The following is a 22,283-nucleotide window of genomic DNA, read 5'->3' as shown; positions in this document are numbered from 1 at the left end:
TGTGGGGAACTGGTCTTGGTCTTGACTTTGTCTCGGTTTGGGCAGTCTTGACAATGGCATGTACATGCACAAGTTATGCACTATAATAGACATCTTCTTAGAGTCGCAAATCTCTGCCATAGACATCAGACATAAATTAAGACATTAAGAAACATGAGATGGTTTTAGTTGGGCCACACATATCAGTAATAACCACCCAGACAGGCGGTGACATGAGAAGCACTGGGAATTCATTCACAGGCCCGACTGCCACAGAACTGTTGAAACTCTGGGTGTGTCAACATCAGTTTGCTCAACCAACAGAGTCGCCAAACAAACAGTGCAGAACTACGAACACCTACCTATCTTGCCTTCGTACCACACTGTGAAACTTAATTTTTCATCTAGGAGGCACAGGAGCTTAGGACTGCATACGTAAATGGTTGGGATGGATGATACAGTGCAGGGATATGTATGCCACACATTCACTTAGGCTCTATGCTACAGTCACAGTTGCGACCATATTCCAGATAAACCATGAAAAACATTACAATATTCCTTGGTATGAATGTGAACTGCAAACTAGGGATACACCGAAATTCTTGGCTGAAGCCGAAGATAATGAAAAAATTTGCAGAATACCGAACAAGTACAGTCACATTTTTGCCTTTTTCTTTTTTACCACTGCATAAATTAAATAGTCAAAATGGGCTTTTTACTCAGTGTTTCCCAGGATTTGGAGAGACTATGGTGGGTGGGTCCGAGGCCCAGGAGGGTCCGGTAAAGTAAATTACATGTGTCCATTCACTTTTAATGTACACATGTATTATGTTTTATACTTTCCAGGGCTCGACAATAACGGTGGCCCGATGGCCAGTAAAAAGTAACGTTGGGACAGTTGAACTAGCAACTCACTGGCCAGATCAAAAGCATTAGTACTATTTAATAAAAATAATTTATAAACTCAACATCGTGCAGTTGCTTTGCAGCTCACGGCGCGCACCGTTGTCCTATCCAGATTTGTAGTTATGTGACGAGTGGTTGTCAAATGTTACTTGTCTAATCGCGATCAAGAGGCAACCTCTGGGTCTGAAAGTGTGCAGGGGGCGAGTCTGCTGGTTGCAAAAAGAAGTCCGGTTCCATTAGAAATAATGGTAAAATGTTGCTACTTCTCAGCTGAATTATTACCTCAATAAACACTTTCCTAATGAGTCTCAGTCGCTAGTTTCAAGTCTTCAACACAGCATGATGTTCATTGAGAAAATTATGGTCCTATCTTGGGGGAAATAGACGATAATGCAGCATATGCTTTTGGGTGGGACTACCTTGTGATTGACAAGTCACTACCATGGCAACTGCCTGCACTCATTGGATGGATGTGGATGTCGAGTTGGCCAACTCTTCCAGATATTTGGCATGCTAGATATCTGGCAGACGTCGGCGATGTGTCAGAAATGTTTCTGGGAGTCGTTTTGATTCGTCGTTGTGTAGTTCACACATAACGACTGGCAACTGCGGCTCGACCGCTGATTTACCCCCGATCACAGCCTGACGGTCACCGAGCGGCAAAATCGGGCTAAAAATGTGTAGTGTGAACTAGGCTTAACCTGCCTGTCAGCTCGCTCTGGTCTGTTTCAGTTACCATAAAGGCTTAAATATGTGTGCACTCCAAATGTAGGTGCGGCTAGCTTAACTGACCCTTCGCTAAGCCACGCCCGAATACACAGCTGGCCTATCGCAGTAAATAGTTCTCCGGGGAGTGCAGTAATAAGACAGTGGCAGCGCCGACAGTTTGTCAGACTAAGGGGGGCGGGGCTTAGCGAAGGGTCAACTGTCTTCTCTGAAACGAGTGACAGAAACACTGAAAGCGGTTCTTTTCTAAGAAGTCAGCCACAGATGGAGTGGATGTGCTAGGAGACAATTTAGCAGAACAGTGTCTGCAAACAGCGTCATTCTCAGACACTTTAAAATGCTTCCACACTGCCGACATCCATCCCTACTAGGGATGAAACGGTATGAAAATTTCATATCACGATTATAGTGACCAAAATTATCACGATTATCAGTATTATCACGGTATTGTAAAAATGTGCGAAAATATATTAAAATGTACTGATATACACACTGAAACCATTTCAACAAGTTTTATATTGAAAACTACAAATACAATTGCCATTTTGTTTACATAAAAAATAAAACAGCAAATACCTTAATTAAACATAAAATAATCTAAGTGTGCATTATCAAGATTTTATATTATATAGGTAATGTAATGACCCTGTGGACAATTACATGAAAACAAATAAGTCTTTAGAAGACAGTGATAGTAACTGCAATGAGCCCCAAAACTGACATAAATACAGAGGAGTCTGTATCGTTTCTAGGTATGCTGGTTGGTTGACTGAACAGCGTAACGTGTTCTCATGTGCAGTGGACGAATAGACTCTGCCGACACGCGACGCACACAGCAACAAAACAACGTGTAGCGTGTTTACAAGCGCAGCAACACTGAGAGCTTCAGTTTACACGCTGTTAGCAAGTCAGAGAGACAAACCAAAGCTAACTCACCCTGCGTTCACTGTGAGGTTATTTTCTTCAATCAAGTTTCCCTCAGCGCTCTCATAGAAACTAAAATACGACCGGACTTCAGAGTGACTGAAAAATTGACAAAATGACAACACGGCGTTGTCTTCCGCCGTGTTGTCATTGACCCAAACAAACCCACGTTGCATTCTGCGCATGCGCGCCTGCTTCTCGGAGACGCTAGACAGTGTTTGCCATGAGATTATAATAGCGCAGTTAACCGTACCCGGTTATCATGGTAACTAAATGTGTACGGTAATAATGACCGTCGGGAATTTTACCATGGTTTACCGTTGGTTTACCGTTCATCATTTCATCCCTAATTCCTACTACACACGCACCATGCCAGCTAGATACCGTTCTTGCACAAGCATTGCTGAGCATTTAAAGATCCTTAATGTCCCACTGGAACACATTTAACACAGTTCCACAAAGACAAGAGCCATGACTGAAATCTACTAGCATAACTAGATAATTAAACCTGGCAATATGCTGGATTCCCTATGTAAAAGAGGGCTGCATTATTACCATCAGCTACTGTTTTGTGCTCTTGTAAATGCAGTGGTATACTGGATGTGTTGCACACAAGCGGTAAGCTTCCGGTCTGAATCCAACACCGAGGTCCCTTAAACCTGCATTCTATTGAACGGGCAGCAAGAGCCTATTCTAGATGCAAAAAGAAGTCTGTTTCCATTAGAAATAATGGTAAAATGACCCTAATTCTCACCTGATTTATTACTTCAATAAACACTTTCATAATGACTTTATGGTCTCAGTCACTAGTTTCTTCTTCAATAGAATATAATGTTCATTTAGTAAATTATGGTCCCATTTAGAGCAAAATAGGCCATAAAGTAGAGTGTGCTTCAGGGCGGGATTATCAATGATTGACAAGTCGTTACCATGCCGACCTGTCAATCAGGCTAGAGTGACTCATACCCACGGCACTGTGTAAATTTAACCACCGCTGTTGAAAAACCTTATTATGAGTTGGCTGTTCACTTTCTCTGGTGAGTAGGTTTAGTTTTAAGACTGCTGTTCCCTAGACAAAATTGACAGCCCTCTTAAAATGACAGTTAACGTGAATTACAGATGCACCTAGCTAAGCAAGCTAGCTAGCTCCACACACGGCCTTTAGCTCCAAGTATATCCAGCTGCAGCCTGCAGACCATGACGGAAGTTGAACTTCCAAATATGGTTTGTCCCAGAAGACACTGCGCACAAAACGTGATGACGTTCACCTCGGCTTACGTACATGATAGATCCTAATGCAAACCATTTTATTCTTTAGAAGCCAACAACAGAACTTTAAATACACTTCTGAGAAGTTTTTAGGCGAGAAATCAACTGTGTAGATTTCGGAGATAGGCAGTTTTACGAAAACTGGCAGTGAATCGAAAATGTGTTCAAACGTTTTCGGAGTTGAGAAGCTCCGCAAGTGCCGACCATAGTGCTGGCAGGTGTTATATAGCTGCAGTAACGTTACCGGAGGCTGCATAGCAACCTATCTGCTAGCCGCTGTAGGGTTAAACGGTCAACATCAATAACTTTAGGCACATACCCTGGTTGGGGTAAGAGGAATATACTTCGGGGGGCTGTCAGGAATAGCTAGCTAGCTCCAGTTAGCTCCCCCAGGCCCAGTCACACAGACCACTGCAGCCAACACAGCAGACGTGTACAGCAACTGCTGATAATGTTCGTACCGCTGTTATTCTGTCAATAAATTCTCAGTAATGTTAAGTTTTAACCTAAATCGAGACACATCTGGCTCGTGATGTAACATCACAGAATATTCTTGGTTTGTGAAACTTAAAATCACTTTGAATAAAATATACAACAGTGGTATGAATTGAAACACTGCTTTATTATTATCATTAGGCTATTAAAAAAAAGTATTTGCAGGAAGTATAGTATAAATACTATATTAATAATATATAAGTATAGTATAGTAAATATTAACACATAACGTACACTGATTACTACGTTGACACCTCTTTTTTTAAACAGCTCTTTTTTTTTTATTTAACTATGCGTGGGCCGAGCAGTCAAGATAAACGTCATCACGTTTTGTGCGCGGTGGCTTCAGGGACAACCCATATATGGAAGTTCAACTTCCATCACGTTTGTCTGGTTTTTATATACAGTCTATGGTTTGTCTGCGGGCTGCAGCTGGACCCTTCTCGTTAGCTCCACCGTCTCATCCAAATATGCCCACGTCCAGTGCTGCTGGTTGCACAACTCAACATGGCGGCGCCCTTTCGGCCAAACTCGAGGCTTCAAAACGGCAGTCCACAAACCAACAGGTGACGTCACAAAGACTACGTCCACTTCTTATATACAGTCTATGGTTGCACAGAAACTCGTTGCCCCGGAATATAAACTTTTCTATATTGTGTCTCTATAAATGGTCAGAACCAAATGGTTGCAGTGTGGAGGCCTGGAGCTGAAAAAACAAAATAAAAGTACAGGCGGCTTTGCTTTTTGATCAGATCTCTACTAAGGGTGGTCCAATCAGGATTTTGGGGGGTCATTACCAGGGTCTTTTGAGGCTTTCTATGTATTGTGTAGCACTAGTAATTTATTTAACTATTCTTAACAACATTGTAAATGAAATCTGTAGTGGGTAACTATTAAACATACAATGCAAAACCCACGGGGTCTCTCTCCGTTGCACGCATCACTCCGCTAAGCCCTGCCCACCAAACCCACAAGAAGGAGCAGGTTGCCCCGTGAAGCCTCAGGTATAGGGCCATTCTCCCCAGAGACAGGCTCGCCAGGACTCTGGTCCCTCTCACCGCCACTAGTCTTCTCAAAGACGCCCTCTCCAACGCTTCACGGCCCAAGGCAGCGCGACCCAGGCTTCAGAGGCAGCTGCAACAATGTATTACAGCAGGATGAGAGACTAGATCACCATAGTCCCCTCTCAAAAGTTATTCCCCACTGTATGTCAACTTGCCTCTTTGCCATTTGTTGAATATGAGCGCCATGGCATCAAACATAATGAGTCCAAGACTCCATGTGGAGCTGGGACATGATTGCACATGTTTTGCAACATACGCTGTTGTTTGCAAAGGAGGGATGGGCAGTTCCTTCATTGCTGGTGGTTGCTTCTCAGCCATTGTGTTAGCAAAACTTCTTAAGACGTGCACTGAAGACTTTGAGCTTGACTGAGAGCATGTGCGAGGAGGGGGGCTGCGCAGCATGTACACAAGCAACAATTGATACTGTGGTAGAGACAGCTCCTGGCTCTGATTGGTTGTTTTGTTCAGGGAGCGGTGGATTCAAGCAAATGGCATTAGGAGCAGCCAGTGGAGCCGGATGAACCTGATTTGTTTATCTGATTTTCTGTCTCATGTACTACTATCAGGATATAGTGACAGTTTCAGCAAATATGACATAGTTATTTTGAAAATAATTCCCTACTGCAGTTTTAAGTATTAAAATTAAGAGATGAGAAAATATTATGAATTGTTTATTTCCTGGCAGGCAACATATTTCACTCTCTTAAAGACAGCAGCCTACGCTTTGTTATTGGGAGCAGCTGAGAGCTATAACAATTCAGTGTTTCGCACTGAGTATCTGTGGGGAGGGAGGTTTTTTCTTATTTCACCATTATATTCTACACCTTATTTTAGTGTTTACTCACAAACTACTTTCATCTGCTCACAGTGCTTTTGCCTTCAGTTCTCTCACACTTTTGTATGTTTTTGTATTTTTCCACTCGAGATTCAGGACAGCAGCTGAGCAGTGCGTGGAGGAGGCTTGTGGTTAATGTGGGAGGTTTTCGAAACCAACCGACTGTGGTACCGAATGAAATTAACACTCGTGTGCTCACCGTTTACCTGGTCTGTGGTTGTAAAATATCTTCCACGTCGTTTCTGTCTCTGTGCATATAAAGATGCTATCACTAGTCACTAATAAAAGGAATTCAGACTAAATTAGGGTAGCAACTGATTATTCTAACATTTCTAATTCTTCTAGAGCAGCAACAATTAGTAGATTAAATCAACAATTTTAAAGTCCCCATGAAATCCCAATCGATGTTAATTTGTTTTTATTGCATATGCCCTGCACTATATGTCACCAGTAGACCAGCATCTGGCCCAACAATGATTAAAAAAAAAAACATTGCTATTGTTATGCGATACAAGAACCCCATACAACATTATTTATCAAATTGGGTCGGTCTTGATGAATTTAGCGCGAGGATACACATGTGACAAAATAAAGTGTCTATACAGTATGTAAAACAGTATGGTTGTTTTTTAATGTATCCAGGGTTTTGACAGATCTGGGGAAAACTGCATTTTCATACTATGCACCCTGGGCATGGAATAATTTCCAAAAAAATCTTAAACTAGAAACGTTATGTCAATTGATAAATTTAAGAGCGTCATAAAGAATGTGGTGAAGGAGACATGTGGTTGTTTTTCTTGAGGTTTTTGAATAGATGTGGTTTTTGTTTGTTTTGTTGTGAATTTTTCATGATTGTATGTAGCATTTTAATATGCTGCATTTTAATATGCTGCGTTTATGTATGGCTGCTACCTTGGCCAAGTCTCTCTTGTAAAAAGAGATTTTTAATCTCAATGAGACTTCCTGGTAAAATAAAAAAATAAATAAAATAAGATTAATACGATTATATTCACAGAAAGTATAAAACATATTACATGTGTACATTAAAAGTAAATGGACACATGTAATTTACCCTCTTGGGCCTTGGACCCATCAACCATAGTCTCTCCAAATCCTGTGGGAAACAGGGAGTAAAAAGCACAGTTTGACTATTTAATTATGCAATTGTAAAAAAATAAATAAAAAAAATCTAAAATAAATAAATGGGGGAAAAAAAATGTGAAAAACCTTGTTCGGTATTCAGTATTAGGGAAAGTTTTTCATTATATCAGGTTTTGTCTTTAGCCAAGAATTATATCCCTAACATTAAAGCATATTTTATTTAAAAAATAAAAAAGCAACCATGTTCAACAATAAACCAAATCACAACATAAAAGCTAAAGCATTAATCTACACAGTTAACAAACAGCAACATATTTCAAATCAAATATAACGAAAGCTATTCTCATTCAATGTTCACAGGGGTCATCTTGCAGTGTAGCGGATGTGAATTCCTGGATATTAAATGTTCATCAGCAATTTCTCTAGTAGTCCCAGTAATTGTTGTTACTGAAGCATGTCACATGACATGGTTAAGCTGTGTTTGACACTGAGAACATGACCACAAATAATGATATAATGAATATCTTGAAAAACTATTGGATTCTGCTGGCAAAATGTTATTTAAATGAACATAGATCTCCTGTTTTTGATGCAACTAAAATGTATTTTAAGTAATCCCTTCCCACTTTTACAAGACACTTTCAGAAGACAGATAATTTATAATGTATTTAGTATTCTCTTATCAGTATGTGTATGCATGTTCTCAGATGTAGGTATTGTAATTAACTAATATCATGTTCTATGGATGTCTGTCTGATCTTTCTATTCTGTAATAAGGCGGAAAAAGGTGATTTCACACTTCACAGCAGTGACGTGCGTGCCTGATTAAGATCCCTGCAAACCAGCTAAATTAGCCAGCGGCTAGAATGCCAGCTAACTGCACTTGATAACAGAAGCAATAAAGTAGCTTAGCATTACCAGCAGAAACACTGTAGCGTCTGTTCATTTTGAAAGGCCCCGCTCTGCAGTCCAACCGAACAGCCCGCTCTTTTCTTCCACTCTGGAAGTTTTGGCAGTGTCTTTCCCGGTGGCGTGTGCTGATTATGACAAAGGCTAAAATTTGAGTCAGAGCAAATGTAAACTTATTAAAACAACTATCACTGATCAATTTTCTTTTAATCAATTAAACTAATGCCTTAATCAATATACTGGATGATAATGAATCATCTAATGTCCAACACAATAACCATAATGTTAGACCACCAACCAATGCTTCCTGACAGGAAAAAGGTGCCACACAGGTCACACTGGATCAAGAAATAAAGAGATGTCCTGGCAGAGTAATGAAAATGTATTCAGCATCCCACTTTGTTAAATTCAGCCAGGATAACTGGCTGAAAGGGTTTCATCTGTTTAAACACAATTTACTACTAAGTGGAAAGGAGCTGAAAGTGCATGTGACTTTCATGGTGGATGAAAACGATTTCAATATAAACCAAAACGCATTTGGCTAAACTCACTGGCAGTTAGTTGGCACAGTCACACTGAGACTGTGCCGAGTGTGCCAGGTCCGGCTGTGTGAGTCTAGCTATTTGAGATTTTGGAGAAATGAGCGCACGTGGGCGATGATTAGCATTATCAACCTTGGCTGAGAGTCAGTAGGTGCTGTTAGACATACAGTTGTGGGAGTATGGATAAAGGCAGGCATGTGCCAACTCTTCCTTCAACATTGTTAATGTGCCTATGTGGATTACTGGGATAGCACAGGGCAGCCCTATGATGGTCCACAATGCTACTGCACATACACACTCTCACAAGTCTTAGTCATTTTAGGTGAGGGTTGTTCGTCGGTACTGTCTGCAGTTTTGTTGTTTCTACAAAACTCTGCCATGTCTGTTGTTACCCTGGCAGCAGCTAACAGGGATCCAAATAAATATGGCTAACACTGGGCTTATCTGCTTGGCTTACTAAGAGAAACCATAATAGGCGTAGGTAGGCTCCATGCATGAGACATCCTTGGGTGTTGCCAAAAAACAAACACTCATTAACCTAGATACTACGGACCTGTTTGAATGGTGTGCACATTGACAGATGAAGTGTGTGCTCAGTGTGTGTGTGTGTATACACACAGTATCCTGACTCCCATTTCAATTACAAGTTCAGGTACATACCCTGGTCTGCCTGGGGCCTTAGCGTGTTAAGATGTACAGAATGTTCTCCTGATGTTTGATTTGAAGCATCTCTTTCTACGCCATTTTTCATAGGGAGCTTTCACAGACATTTATACTGGACAGCCGAGTCCCAAATAGCCGCCTACCCCGTTTATTGGCCTGGTGTGGGAACACATTTTGACAAATAAACGCAGGCCTCAATTAAACGCCTGTTCTGGTTTTTACAGAAGTTCTTTGGATACATAAAACCCTGCCGTTTCATCCGCTTTAGCTGGTTCTAAGTTGCTTAGATCGTTAATACAAATATTAATGTTTAAATGTAGGCTATAATCAATATGTCACTATGGACATGCTACACATTGTTAGATCGGTTAGATTCTCCAAAATTCAACTGATCAGTTAATTTAACAGATACAACAAGCCCCAAAGTCTAATTCTTATAGATTTACCGGTGTAACCTGCATGATAGAAGAGATGGGGAAAAAAGTGCTGACTCCCGTTATCTTTGAAGCGCTCTTCCGTGATTATTTATATTCCTTTAGTCTGTTAGGGTCCACCGATAAAAAGAATCAGAAAAGCTTTTCATAAAAATTAATCCAAGTTGTGAATACTGTCATGTGAAGTCCATCGTTCTCTGTCTGCTAACTTCTGCCACACATGTGCACACTTTTCTCCTCCTGCACTGTGTTGTTTTTGTTACAAGTGCATAAGCCATCTGAATGAATGACGTGTATTTGATCAATTTTAAACCATTTCATAGTAGCCCATTTCAGTTTTGTGCGAAAGGCCTGTCCCATATGGACGCCTGTCCCAAATATAGGCAGGGTCAATTCAGTGATTTTAGTAGGGCTGACCTCCAATAGTCGAACATTCGATGCTTCGAGCCTGATTCAACTGTCACAGTCACAGCTGAAGCTTCGCAGTGAAACAAGGATCATGCCATTTTGGCGGTATGGGAGTGCTCAATGTCTGAGTTTACACAGAACTACCAGTTTTCTCCCAATAAGTTAATATGTAGCCTATTACAACATACTTTTCAACATTTAATGCTGTAAATAACCATGTAAAAAGAATAAAACTTTCAATAAATGTTTTTAAAAGTGCGTAAATAAATCCAATATTGTAACCCTAACCCTGTGTCGTCAGTGCGCATGTGTAGGCATAGCGTGTGTGTGTGTGTGTAGTGGCAGGAGGAACACTTGCTGAAAAGACAGAGCCCAGGCTTCACTGCCGAGTTGTCCGCACCTTACGGGACTTTCGAATAATTTATCACCGTTGATGAAGAATATTTTATCATTTTTAGATAGCCGGCTACTTGAAATAGACCCGCAAGGAACCGCAACGTGCATGCCGTGCTGCCGACAACTGCATGCACGCAAAACTCACACAAGGCCGGTGAATGACAGGTAGGTGTGTGTGTGTGTGTGTGTGTGTGTGTGTGTGTGTGTGTGTGTGTGTGTGTGTGTGTGTGTGTGTGTGTGTGTGTGTGTGTGTGAGTGAGAGAGAGAAGCTGAAAATTTACAGTAAGTTGAATGAATAGAGACTGCAGCTCTGCAGCTTCTCAAGATTAAAGCGGAGCGACTGTGTTTAACGCCCCGCCCCCCCTCCTGCAATCGCCATGCACAAAAACACACATGATTCTCCTCTCCTCTATAATTACTCCCTCTCCTGTGTGCAATTTGATGTGAAAACTAGTGGAGGACTATAAAAGTGAAGACCCTACAATGTGGACAATGGGTTTATAAATATTGACAAAGCTTTTTAAAACTTTTTTTTTTTTTTTTTTTTGACACATTGAAAGAAAGAAAAAAAAACACAGACACAGCTTTTTAAAAACACTGATCACTGTGATCGCTTCATTGTGGCTTGTGGAATGACTTGTTTTTGAACCAGGGACAGAGACATTAAACACCAGCACCACCCACACCACACTTTATGTTGAGATTACTGAACAATATTTATAACAATAACTTTAGTGAAATATATGTAAAATAGAACAAGGGAACATGTTGCTCTCAGGAGAAGGTGGTTAAAATGAGCACATAGCTGTATATATGTTAGTTGTATATTCTGCAAACAGTTGTATTATTTTTCTCTATTCTTTTTAATATTCTTATATAACTCGCATTGTCTATTCCATATTTATATATTTCTAGTACCTTATCACCAAAACAAATTCCCTGTATGTGTTAAATACTACTTGGCAATAAAGCTCCTTCTGATTCTGAGTTTTTCACAATGGCATCCTGACTCTGGCTAAACCTACATCTGTCCACTCCAGAGGCTCTAGCCACAACCTGGAGAAGTAACTAGTATATATAACTGTATTAGTACAATATTACAACAGAAAATAAAAAGTACAATGTTAATATAATAGTTTACTGTTAGTATAATAATATAGTCATTATTTGATGTTACTTTATTCATTATAATTTCAGATAATAGTATTCTAAATAAATTGCAGTTGGACAAATCAGCAGTTTCATTTTTGTCAGATGTTTTCATTCATTAAATCCTTGGGCAAGAAAAATTGTCTAAATTGAGGTTAGTCTCCAATTTGTTAATACTAATAACTAACTTGTCAATAGTCATAACCATTCATAATCAAACATTTCAAAAGTTTTCTGTAGCACAAAATTTTTTAATGTCCTGCCCAGCTCCAACATGTGATTGGTCAGTTCACGAAAAGTGAAAGTGCATCGGCTTTATGAAAAGTTGAACAAGTTTAAAAAAAAAAAAAAGGCACTCCTTATAGCTACTCAATATTTCAATACAGCACTCATTAGCCAGCTACCCAAACCTAAATTGCTTATCTACTCCCTATTGTCTACTCTCTTACCGCTTCAGCTGCAAAACCTCGACTAAAAGTTAGACTCACGTGTTTTGAGGATCTTGAGTAGGAGGATGTGGGCTGGTGTATAATCCAAGTGGGCGGACGACTCATCTCTCTCGTTCGCTCAAGCGGCCCAGAGAGATTTCTACATCTATATATGTTTGTCTGTAAAGCCAAGTTATAAGATTTGATAGACAATTTTAAGTTTATTATTGTGTTATTATGTTAAACAGTCTATAATTAATTTTTATATTAACAATGTCCAATAATCACCACTCTCACAGCGTCGTTTTTCAGCCGAAGCATGCAGCTGTTTTCAGCAAAAAAGCTCTAAAAACCCACTGTTCACCACCTGCTCAGCACCAGCAGATCTCAGACCCCAACATACTTGCTATTTAACAGTGTGTAGGCGTAGGTGGCTGCGATGTAAACGGCAATGTTCACATATTTGCCTGCGTACTTCGCGTGTACCTGGAGGATTAAATGTGAATCCACTAGGGAGCAGATCAGGGCCGGATCGTCCCTCGCCGACAACGGATCATCTTCCTTGACAACCTCCGAATTTGCACAACATAAACAAACCAAATATAGTGAACCTCGAGGAGGTCATGATTTTAATGACATATCATAACGATCTCTGTAATTACAGACTAGCTCCAGGAGTTTTACTGTAAACATCTCACCATAAATCTACTTTTTTTAAAGTCTGCTGCTGACCTTCTTCTTTTGCATTTAATAGGTTGGCAAACCAACTGCATGCCGCCACCACCTGGGCTGGTGTGTCGAACAGGAGATCGCTGCCTGTCAGATCGACAAACTGTCCCCACATTCATGTGCTGAATTGCATCTTGCGGACGCGTAGCTTTAATTTCTGTAGACGTGCACAACCTACGCTCGAAAGGAACACAGGATACGCGAGGCAGCCCACTTGCATGGATGAACGCGTAGTTAAAAGCAAGTATATCCAGGGCTTTAGCTACTAGTTGGTGAACATAGTATTTAGGTGCAAATGAGCCTCACCTGATTGTGACTGAGCCATCTATCAGTACTATTATGGTGCCAATTTGCCAAAATTCAAACAAACAAGCTAAAATAAATTTGGTCTGAAGGGGCCTTCACAGTGTCTGTGTCCAGTCTAGGCATTAAATGTATGGCATTAGCTATGTGATCTGGCACTATGGTGATGAGACGTCCCCAAAACTTAGGGACAATCACAAATCCTTTCCTGTTCGTCTTGAAAATTATACTAAACCTGAGTTTTGATTAATCTAATAAAACATTAAATACTGATTGTTGTGAAACATTCCTTTGGTGTTGGCCACAGATGGGCTCTGTTCCAGCTCTCCATAAACTACAGCAGGGACTGCTGGGTATCGTGGACATTGTGTCAACAGCGTTGTTATAGCCACACACACACATTCATGCTCTTTCCCCCTTTTTGTTTTCTAGTGTAGATGAAGACAGTGGAAGTTGCAGTCACAAGGAAAGGCGAAGTGTAGCTGCAGGCATCCATGGAGTGTAGAGCATAACTGATTTATCAGTAAAATGTATCTTTACATGTTCAGTCAAGGAGACTGTAATCGAACGATTTTTATTTTTAAACATAATCCATTCAGGAAAAGGTATTAGTCAATTTACATAAGAGCTTTCAAAAGCATAATATCCGCCTGTTCTAAGTGTAGTTTATACAAGAAAGTGGTATACTATCCAAATTCACAATATCAGCATGGAAATCGTCTCTTTTTCCCCTATTGATCGGAATCTAGAAGAGAGATCTGACACGCAGACAGATGTGATTGGCAGCACACTTTTGAAATGAATAAAATTAAATTACTGTTCGTTGACACTGAATGTACTGTACTGGAGGCCACGCCCACCCCCAACTTCCCTGTCCCCATCTGTCACCCTCTCTGGTATATTTGCTCTTTTTGTTATATTTCTTCTGAAATTTGCATGGGCAGTCTTCATTACAGGTGAGGCGACACACCTCTGCCACGATGCTCTGCTGGAAAAACACTGCATTTGTCTGGTGTCTTACAGTAACAGTGTTTCCTAAAACTCTGAATGACTGATCAAAAAGACAATATTTGGCCGTTATGATTATAAAATGATTATGCACAACAATTCAAAAACAATTTATAAGAGATGTCCCCGAACGTACACAATGCTGACTTGCAGAGGGATGGCACTATATCTTCTTTAGCTTGTAAAACGAATAACTTAAGATCATTTCAAAATAGTACGTTGTGATTTTATATTATTTAATGGAGGAACCACAACTATAAGTAAAGGGGGTAAGTCAGATGACTGACTTGTGTGCTTTGGAAAAACTACTTAGCATTTGTGCAGTAATGCATTAGTGCATGTTTTACAGGTTTTTCATCCATATGACTGACTTAACCTTCGGTCAACAGTGGATCTACAAAAGCCAAAGTCACTGTCTTGAGTCACTGTTTGCACACTGCCATACTGTATAACATAAGTTTTTTTTCTCTAACACATCTTTTAGTTTAAACACTGGCGTACCTCTCCCTCTGGTACATAGTGAAGTTCTTGTTATAGTAGATTAACTTGGTATGACATAATCCAGAGAAATATACATCACAAGAACATAAAAATATAATTTGCCATAAGAAGAGGCCTTGCCATTGTACAGGAACCTAACTTATCGTCCCTTTTCCCCTGTATACTTTAGTGCGCATCTGCCAAGTTCAGTCCGTGAAGATACCAATGTGAAAATCAACATCAGCTGTTCGACACAATTGCACTAACAAGCACCCACATTTGGAAAATAAAAAAGGTCCAATTTACTTAGGAAAGCTCACAAACTGCCGTTGTTACTGCAGCGCCCTGCGCTCCGGCTGTACACATTTAATTACTTGTGACTTTCATTAGCTACAGAGCAGGCAGCAGAGCACTCCTCTGACCCCAGCTATTCCTCAGCCTGCATGTCTACAAAGCACTAGCAGCTAGCTAACCACACCACTGAAGGAAAGTCAGCCTGTTGCTGATAAACAGCTGGAATAATTGCCTCTGTTTAAAACATAAGACAAAACCACCAACACTCCGTATAGGTTGCAGAGAAGTATTTTAACACTGCATCAAAACAAACTTCAGAAAACTATAAACATTTAAATAAAAGGTTTTAAGCTTCAAATGCAATGAATATTTTTGAAAACTGAAATATTTGGTTACAGCTGCATTTGTGCTCTAACATTATTAGCAATCAATAAAGGAACATCTTATCTTACCTTAGCAGCCAAATTACCAAAACTTTGTTGTTGATTTATTTATTTTTTGTCACAGATTGGGAAAAAAATAACAGTGAATTTAAGCCAATGCAAATAAAAGATTCAAGACATGATACATATGCAGCCAAAAACATAATAAATAGCTACACTATGTATGAAGGTCTATAAAAAGGATCAAAGGGGTCCATAATAGGTTCTAAATGAAGTGAGACAACCAGAGCGCCCTATAACTCACACTGTAGCTAGGTAGTTCTTAGATCCTTTTCACACAAGCTTAAATAATGTGACAGCTGACTCCCACCACAAGCTGAAGCAAAAATGGCTCCTGCAATTTGTACTTTAACATTTTCATCAAAACATTTGGGCTGCGAGGACGGAAAAGGGATGTCTTCCAAATCACTCTCTCTCAATGAGTCACCATCCCAGCATCTCATCTGAGAGCAGGAAAAGCAGAACAATGTGTAAAACACTATTTCTAATCAATGTCTGGCATTATATTGGCCAAATTAACAAACAGATGCTTTCTGTGTGTTGCCAACCATGAAGTCACAAGCAAGGCCATTTCACAAGTAGATAAGTGCTTCGATATAGCGTAGTATTCAGTCACATGGAGACTTCATATTACACCAAAATATCCCCAGATTCATATTACACACATGCGACTAACGACTACCTGAGGTCTTAATTTAGGGCCGAAACAATTCATTAAGAAACTTGAATTCTTTGCATCGATGCTTCTTTTAATCCATATATCTATATACAGGGCACTGTTTCACAATAAAGATTACTGACGCACAACGCGCTTACGCTGTGGACAAGTGAAGACGACATGATTTAATTGCGTGAATTGAAAAATGGAGAAAGAGAGAAAATAGCGAGAGACAAGGACGAAACAGGCCAGAGAAAAAGACAAAGACAACAACTCTGTACAATGTGTCTACTGTAAAACGGAACTAGTCTACCACACCAGCACGACGGCAACGGTTCAGCATCTAAACAGTGAGCATCCAATCTACGGAGCGGACACCAAACAAGGCATTTAACGTAGATAATGATTGCTGGTTGAGATGAAGGCTAGCAAAGGAAAGGCACAATTCTTAGTTGTGAATGTATAACCATGCGTTTGTTGGTATTGTTATCCGACTGGTTAGTCCGTGAGTTTGGGATGTAACGTTACAGTGACATGAGTTACACAGCGGATCATGGTACACCAGCCAAATATCATAAGTGGTATCTGGGGCCTGACCCATAAATCTGTATCTCATTGTTTGATTTCTTAAATATCAATATTAGTATCAGCCTCAGAAAACAAGTAACAATCCTCTAATCAAAGAGGTTCCATACGCTTTTGTTTGCACCTAGCCACATGTGTGTCGGAGTAAGCAACTCACAGCTGGCCTGATGTATCTGAAGCTGCTTGGTAATGACTAAAAACTCCAAAATATGAATAGCTTTGGCAGTTTCAACATTTTATTGTCCCCTCTGGAGAAATGTGTCTCCTAGGTAAAACACAGCCTTTAATACTAAAGACATATTTCAAAATATAATATATAAGACATACCACAAAAAAAAACCCTTCACAGCTCACATTCTCACTTTTAATTACAATAATGATGTAGCTAAAAAGCTAGCAAATATTCATAAACTAAAAAAAAAAAAACACACAAATGTTTTTTCCTGACGCTTTAACAGGAGAAGGAGAATGACAGCTTAGTTCAGTGTATTTCTGTTTTATTTCAGCTTCTGCATGCAAATGAATGACGTAGTTGAAGTTGAAAGGAGTGAAGATTACATATGCATCTTGGAAAGACTAGACTCTGAGCTATCCGATGGGTTTAAAGGCCAGTTGTGGATATCTCGTCTTGTCCCAGCTCCACACAAGATGTTGTTTCACTGGCATCCATTTAACAGTGTTTTTTGTGGATAGAGGGTTTCTTAATGGATCTATCCGAAAAGCTATTATGGTCATAGTCTAAGCTAAATAGGCATCCATTACTCTACTTGCTAATAGAATTTGAACATTTCATTATGTTAACAAAGCTGTAACAGTGATTAGTGTTTCAGCATTCAACAGCCCCCCTGAGGTTCTGACAACGATACTACAACTCAAACACAAATTGTTTGAAAACAAACACAATAAATGAGTTATTTTTTTATAAGCTGCTATTCCGCTCCCATGTTGGACGTTGATGTACAGTAAAGATGCTGTTCGGTAGCTAACCCTAAACTTGAACTAAACTGTAGTGTGGAATAAAGAAAACAGCAGCTTTCTCTATCAAAATAACATTGTATCAAAACACACAGTGGCTCTGCTCCTCTTCTTGAAGCATGAAAATTAGTGTGTGGATGGCTCTGCCTACTCTCTGGAGAACTGTTATTTCCCAGAGAGGGCCACCTCAGTGAAGGTCTCTTCTAGACCAGACACCAAGAGAGTGCTCTCTCTCTCGTAGCAGACTTAATTAAAACCCAACTCTTTTACATTATATAAGCCATGTTTTACAAGTAGATAAAACTACATTAATGTGGAAGACGACTTCAGGAAGGATAATAATAAGAGGGGACTGTTGACAACTGGTTGTGAAAATTATTAAGCCAAACTCATGCTTGATACAATTCAGAGTTTGTCATATTGTTATGACTGAATACTAACAAACACTGAGAATAACCATGTAGATTTATATGTCTTTTAACAGAAGAGCTGATTTACAGCAAGAGAGTACTAATGTTACAACCCGTTTTCTAATGCACTCCTGTGTTTCCTCTGTATAAAAACAATTAGCAGAAGCATGCCATAGCCAAAGTGACGCCTGAGTGACTCATAACTAGACAGAAAAGGCTGACATGAAGTCAAACAACGTCCAAGCAACACAGTTACATGCTTATAAAAGGAGAGTCACCAGGTAGTGAAGACAATCTCCCACCTCCTGTTTATAAGCCCGTCAATCAACCTACCACGTTTGACTTTTGGGTTTGCATATCTCATCACAGACAAATCCTGTGGTGACCAGTGTGATGCAGCTTGTGCAATTGTGGGTGCAGCGTTTTGCATGCAAAACCTTTACAATACAATCAAATCAGCAGCTTAAAGGCACTATCTTGGTTTGTGTGTGTGTAGCAGAGGTAGAGAATGAAGTGTCCAGCCATGCCTATGAGACAGTCTGATGATCATGCATGCTTACCCAGCAGAAGAAGCTTCAACTCCCTTCTTGCGTCTCTCTTGTCTCGCCGGAGTTGTTTCTCGATCTCAGCGTTGATTCGTTTGGACTCCTTCGCCTCCTCACTCAGGCAACAAGCCATCATGGAGTCTAAAGTCATCACCGCATGAGCTGAAAAGCCCGTCTGACAAGGGGCGCCGGGCTACACCTCACACACAAAGTCTCAAATAAATGCCCCCCCCCCCCCCCCTCGGAGCAACAGTCCGTTTTTCAACAAGTTATATTCAGACGCAGACAACCGAGCCTGGTGTGCTTCCTGCAGAAACTGGCCTTCCTTGTTGATGGAAAAACTGCAGCCAAGGGGTCAAATATTAGACAGCTCTGTCAAAGTCTTGTGTAAATCCTCAGGTTAAAGGGACTGACAGCTGATTACAGAAAACTTGCAATGCAACACGCCCGCAAACATCTCAGATGACTATCTAAGGTGCAAATTTATGTGTTGCAATTTTATTTGATGCACTTTAGCATGAAATCAGTTTAGGTAACGTTAACTCGCTCACTAGCTTGTAAGCTAAATGATGCTTAACGTTATAACCACGCTAACGTGACAAGTTGATGATTCTGTTTAGTGTGCCAACACGTTTTAATCCTCCTTCCCGCTGGTTAGCCCATGAGCCTAATACTAATTTGAAATCCGGATTTTTTTTGGTCAAGCTACCAACTTCGGTCCCAGACACAGTGGGACACTACTGGCTGCCACTGCCACATCTGTACAATCCCTCTGCTGGTTGGCCGGCCGAGTACAAGCCTAGCCGCCCCGATACCAACACTGTTACGCCCGCGCAGTGACAATGAGCGCCCGTTAAAACTGTCCATCTACTGAACAAACCGATAGGCTGGCCCTCGGTCTCACGCACTCGACGAACCACAACCCTAAGAACCGCGTTACAATTGCCCCCAGAACAGTTATCCTTTGCAGACCGAGGCACCCAGTGACCAGTGAAGCTAAATGGGCAGGCTAATTGTTAGCTAGCTAAGTTAGCTCAGCTAGCCATCCCTGGAATTGCAGCCAGCTGGCTAAAAACCAGAACGCTCGGCCTGACAGAGGACCTTCATTGTGTTTAGCTAGTGTTCCCCAAAAGACCTCACCAGGACCAAACACTCAAAATGCGAAAACGTCTATCTGCCAGTCAAATGGACACTTGTACTCCGTGCATTTTCTCGCTCCTGGTATTTTTTTTCCCTTGGTGGTGATTGCTCCTCGTCACCCACTCCTCAACCCCGGCGTGATGCTGCTGCTGACGTCGCTTGGGATATGATTGATTGACAAGAGGCAGGGCGAATGAAAACAGAGTTTGTGGGCGTTTGAGGCGGGTCTTTCCTGGCTGGTCAACTTCCCAAAGTTTGCTTGAGAGGAAGTCTTCCTATCGGAGGCGTGTCGGCGAAAGCAACTGACATTTGGCTGGACGGGCAACGCCCATCTCCTGTCAAACACCAGCGCACTATGCGTTCATCCTGACTGCTTCTGCTAATTATACTTATGTATTTTTACCTAAGTAGGATTATGAATGCAGGAATATTTTTACATTTTATATTAGTAATCAGAATCAGAAATATTTTACTGATCCCTGAGGGGAAATTCTTGTGTCACAGTGCACATCAAGGAAAAAAGGAATAGAAATAATAATAGAAATTTGGTAAGTAAAGAAATGTATAAATAAATAAAGTAAAATATCTTTTGACCATTTCTTCTACTATTGTCTGCAGCACAATACGTAAAGTAGGCCTATATACTTCTGCCACATTATCAGCTTTGGCTTTCACCCAAAAAGAACACATAGTCAACAAACATAGATACTGTCAATATTTGACATGGCTTTCCTTCCTTTTGTTATGGATGTTAGGATAAGTAAAGTGTCTCATGTTTTCCAGTAAACTTGGTATTGGAAAACACCAAGACTCATATTTACTTTGTGACGCATAGGAGACAGGATAAAGTCAAAGAAACAGTAGGCCTATATCAATTACAATTTAACAGAACAATTCAGTCGTTTTCCTTTTAACAGACGGTCATGACCCTGACTCATTTAACACATGGGTAGCGGTGTACCTTCTACTATAATCAGCTAAAAGGTTTTTTTTTTCTGTTGTTCTGATGATATGTGTTTGTCACTTAAAAATTTGCTTTTAAGATATGAAACCTGAGTTTATCAGTGAGAGTGTTGTAAGAAGTATTCAGATCCTTTAATAAAACAATATCACACAATAAGTCCTGCTTTCAATATTTTACTGAAGTAAAAGTAATGTTATAACCACAATGTGCCAAAAGTACAAATACTAATTATGCATGTGTAATGGGAATTCCAAACATATTGCATGTAACCCTGAACTCAGGGATATTAATGTGTGATGTGGCACTGAATCTGTGTAAACGTAACAGTCCAAATATCTCAGTTCTCTTTGTTATCCGGAGTGGGACAACTTGTCTCTGTGGGATGATACGATTGGCTCTAAAGATGGATAAACAACAGACTCACTCAGCTGTCCTCACTCATTCGAGCATACAAGTATACAGGTGCTGGTCATATAATTAGAATATCATCAAAAAGTTGATTTATTTCAGTAATTCTATTCAAAAAGTGAAACTTGTATAATGTATACATTCATTCCACACAGACTGATCAAGTGTTCATTCCTTTTAATTTTGATGATTATAACTGACAACTAATGAAAACCCCAAAATCAGTATCTCAGAGAATTAGAATATTGTGAAAAGGTTCAATATTGAAGACACCTGGTGCCACACTCTAATCAGCTAATTAACTCAAAACACCTGCAAAGGCCTTTAAATGGTCTCTCAGTCTAGTTCTGTAGGCTACACAATCATGGGGAAGACTGCTGTCTTGACAGCTGTCCAGAAGACGACCATTGACACCTTGCACAAGGAGGGCAAGACACAAAAGGTCGTTGCCAAAGTGGCTGGCTGTTCACAGAGCTCTGTGTCCAAGCACATTAATAGAGAGGCGAAGGGAAGGAAAAGATGTGGTAGAAAAAAGCGAGCAAGCGTGCAAGCAATAGGGATAACCGCACCCTGGAGAGGATTGTGAAACAAAACCCATTCAAAAATGTGGGGGGGATTCACAAAGAGTGGACTGCAGCTAGAGTCAGTGTTTCAAGAACCACCACGCACAGACGTATGCAAGACATGGGTTTCAGCTGTCGCATTCCTTGTGTCAGCCACTCTTGAACAAGACACAGCGTCAGAAGCGTCTCGCCTGGACTAAAGACAAAAAGGACTAGACTGCTGCTGAGCGGTCCAAAGTTATGTTCTCTGATGAAAGTAAATTTTGCATTTCCTTTGGAAATCAAGGTCCCAGAACCTGGAGGAAGAGCGGAGAGGCACAGAATCCACGTTGCTTGAAGTCTAGTGTAAAGTTTCCACAGTCAGTGATGGTTTGGGTGCCATGTCATCTGCTGGTGTTGGTCCACTGTGTTTTCTGAGGTCCAAGGTCAACGCAGCCGTCTACCAGGAAGTTTTAGAGCACTTCATGCTTCCTGCTGCTGACCAACTTTATGGAGATGCAGATTTCATTTTCCAACAGGACTTGGCGCCTGCACACAGTGCCAAAGCTAC

At 40.5% G+C, this 22,283-nt stretch overlaps 1 protein-coding gene across 2 annotated transcripts in view; it reads right to left on the bottom strand.

Moving 5' to 3' along the window:
- The window catches only part of LOC123971487 (guanine nucleotide-binding protein G(q) subunit alpha), a 51,525-nt gene extending 31,565 nt beyond the window's left edge, over positions 1-19,960 (bottom strand). Inside the window, exon 1 of one of the 2 annotated variants that reach the window (XM_046050351.1) lies at positions 18,674-19,960. In XM_046050351.1, coding sequence (XP_045906307.1) covers positions 18,674-18,809 — 136 coding nt within the window. In that variant the 5' untranslated portion in view covers positions 18,810-19,960. The remainder of the gene's footprint in view (positions 1-18,673) is intronic. The other variant, XM_046050349.1, reaches the window with a different exon arrangement.
- Positions 19,961-22,283: the final 2,323 nt, after the last annotated feature.

The sequence above is a fragment of the Micropterus dolomieu genome, linkage group LG05, assembly GCF_021292245.1.
Source record: "Micropterus dolomieu isolate WLL.071019.BEF.003 ecotype Adirondacks linkage group LG05, ASM2129224v1, whole genome shotgun sequence".
NCBI lineage: Eukaryota > Metazoa > Chordata > Actinopteri > Centrarchiformes > Centrarchidae > Micropterus > Micropterus dolomieu.
Note: the sequence above shows the minus strand (reverse complement) of the source record. Positions and strands in the feature narration are given on the sequence as shown.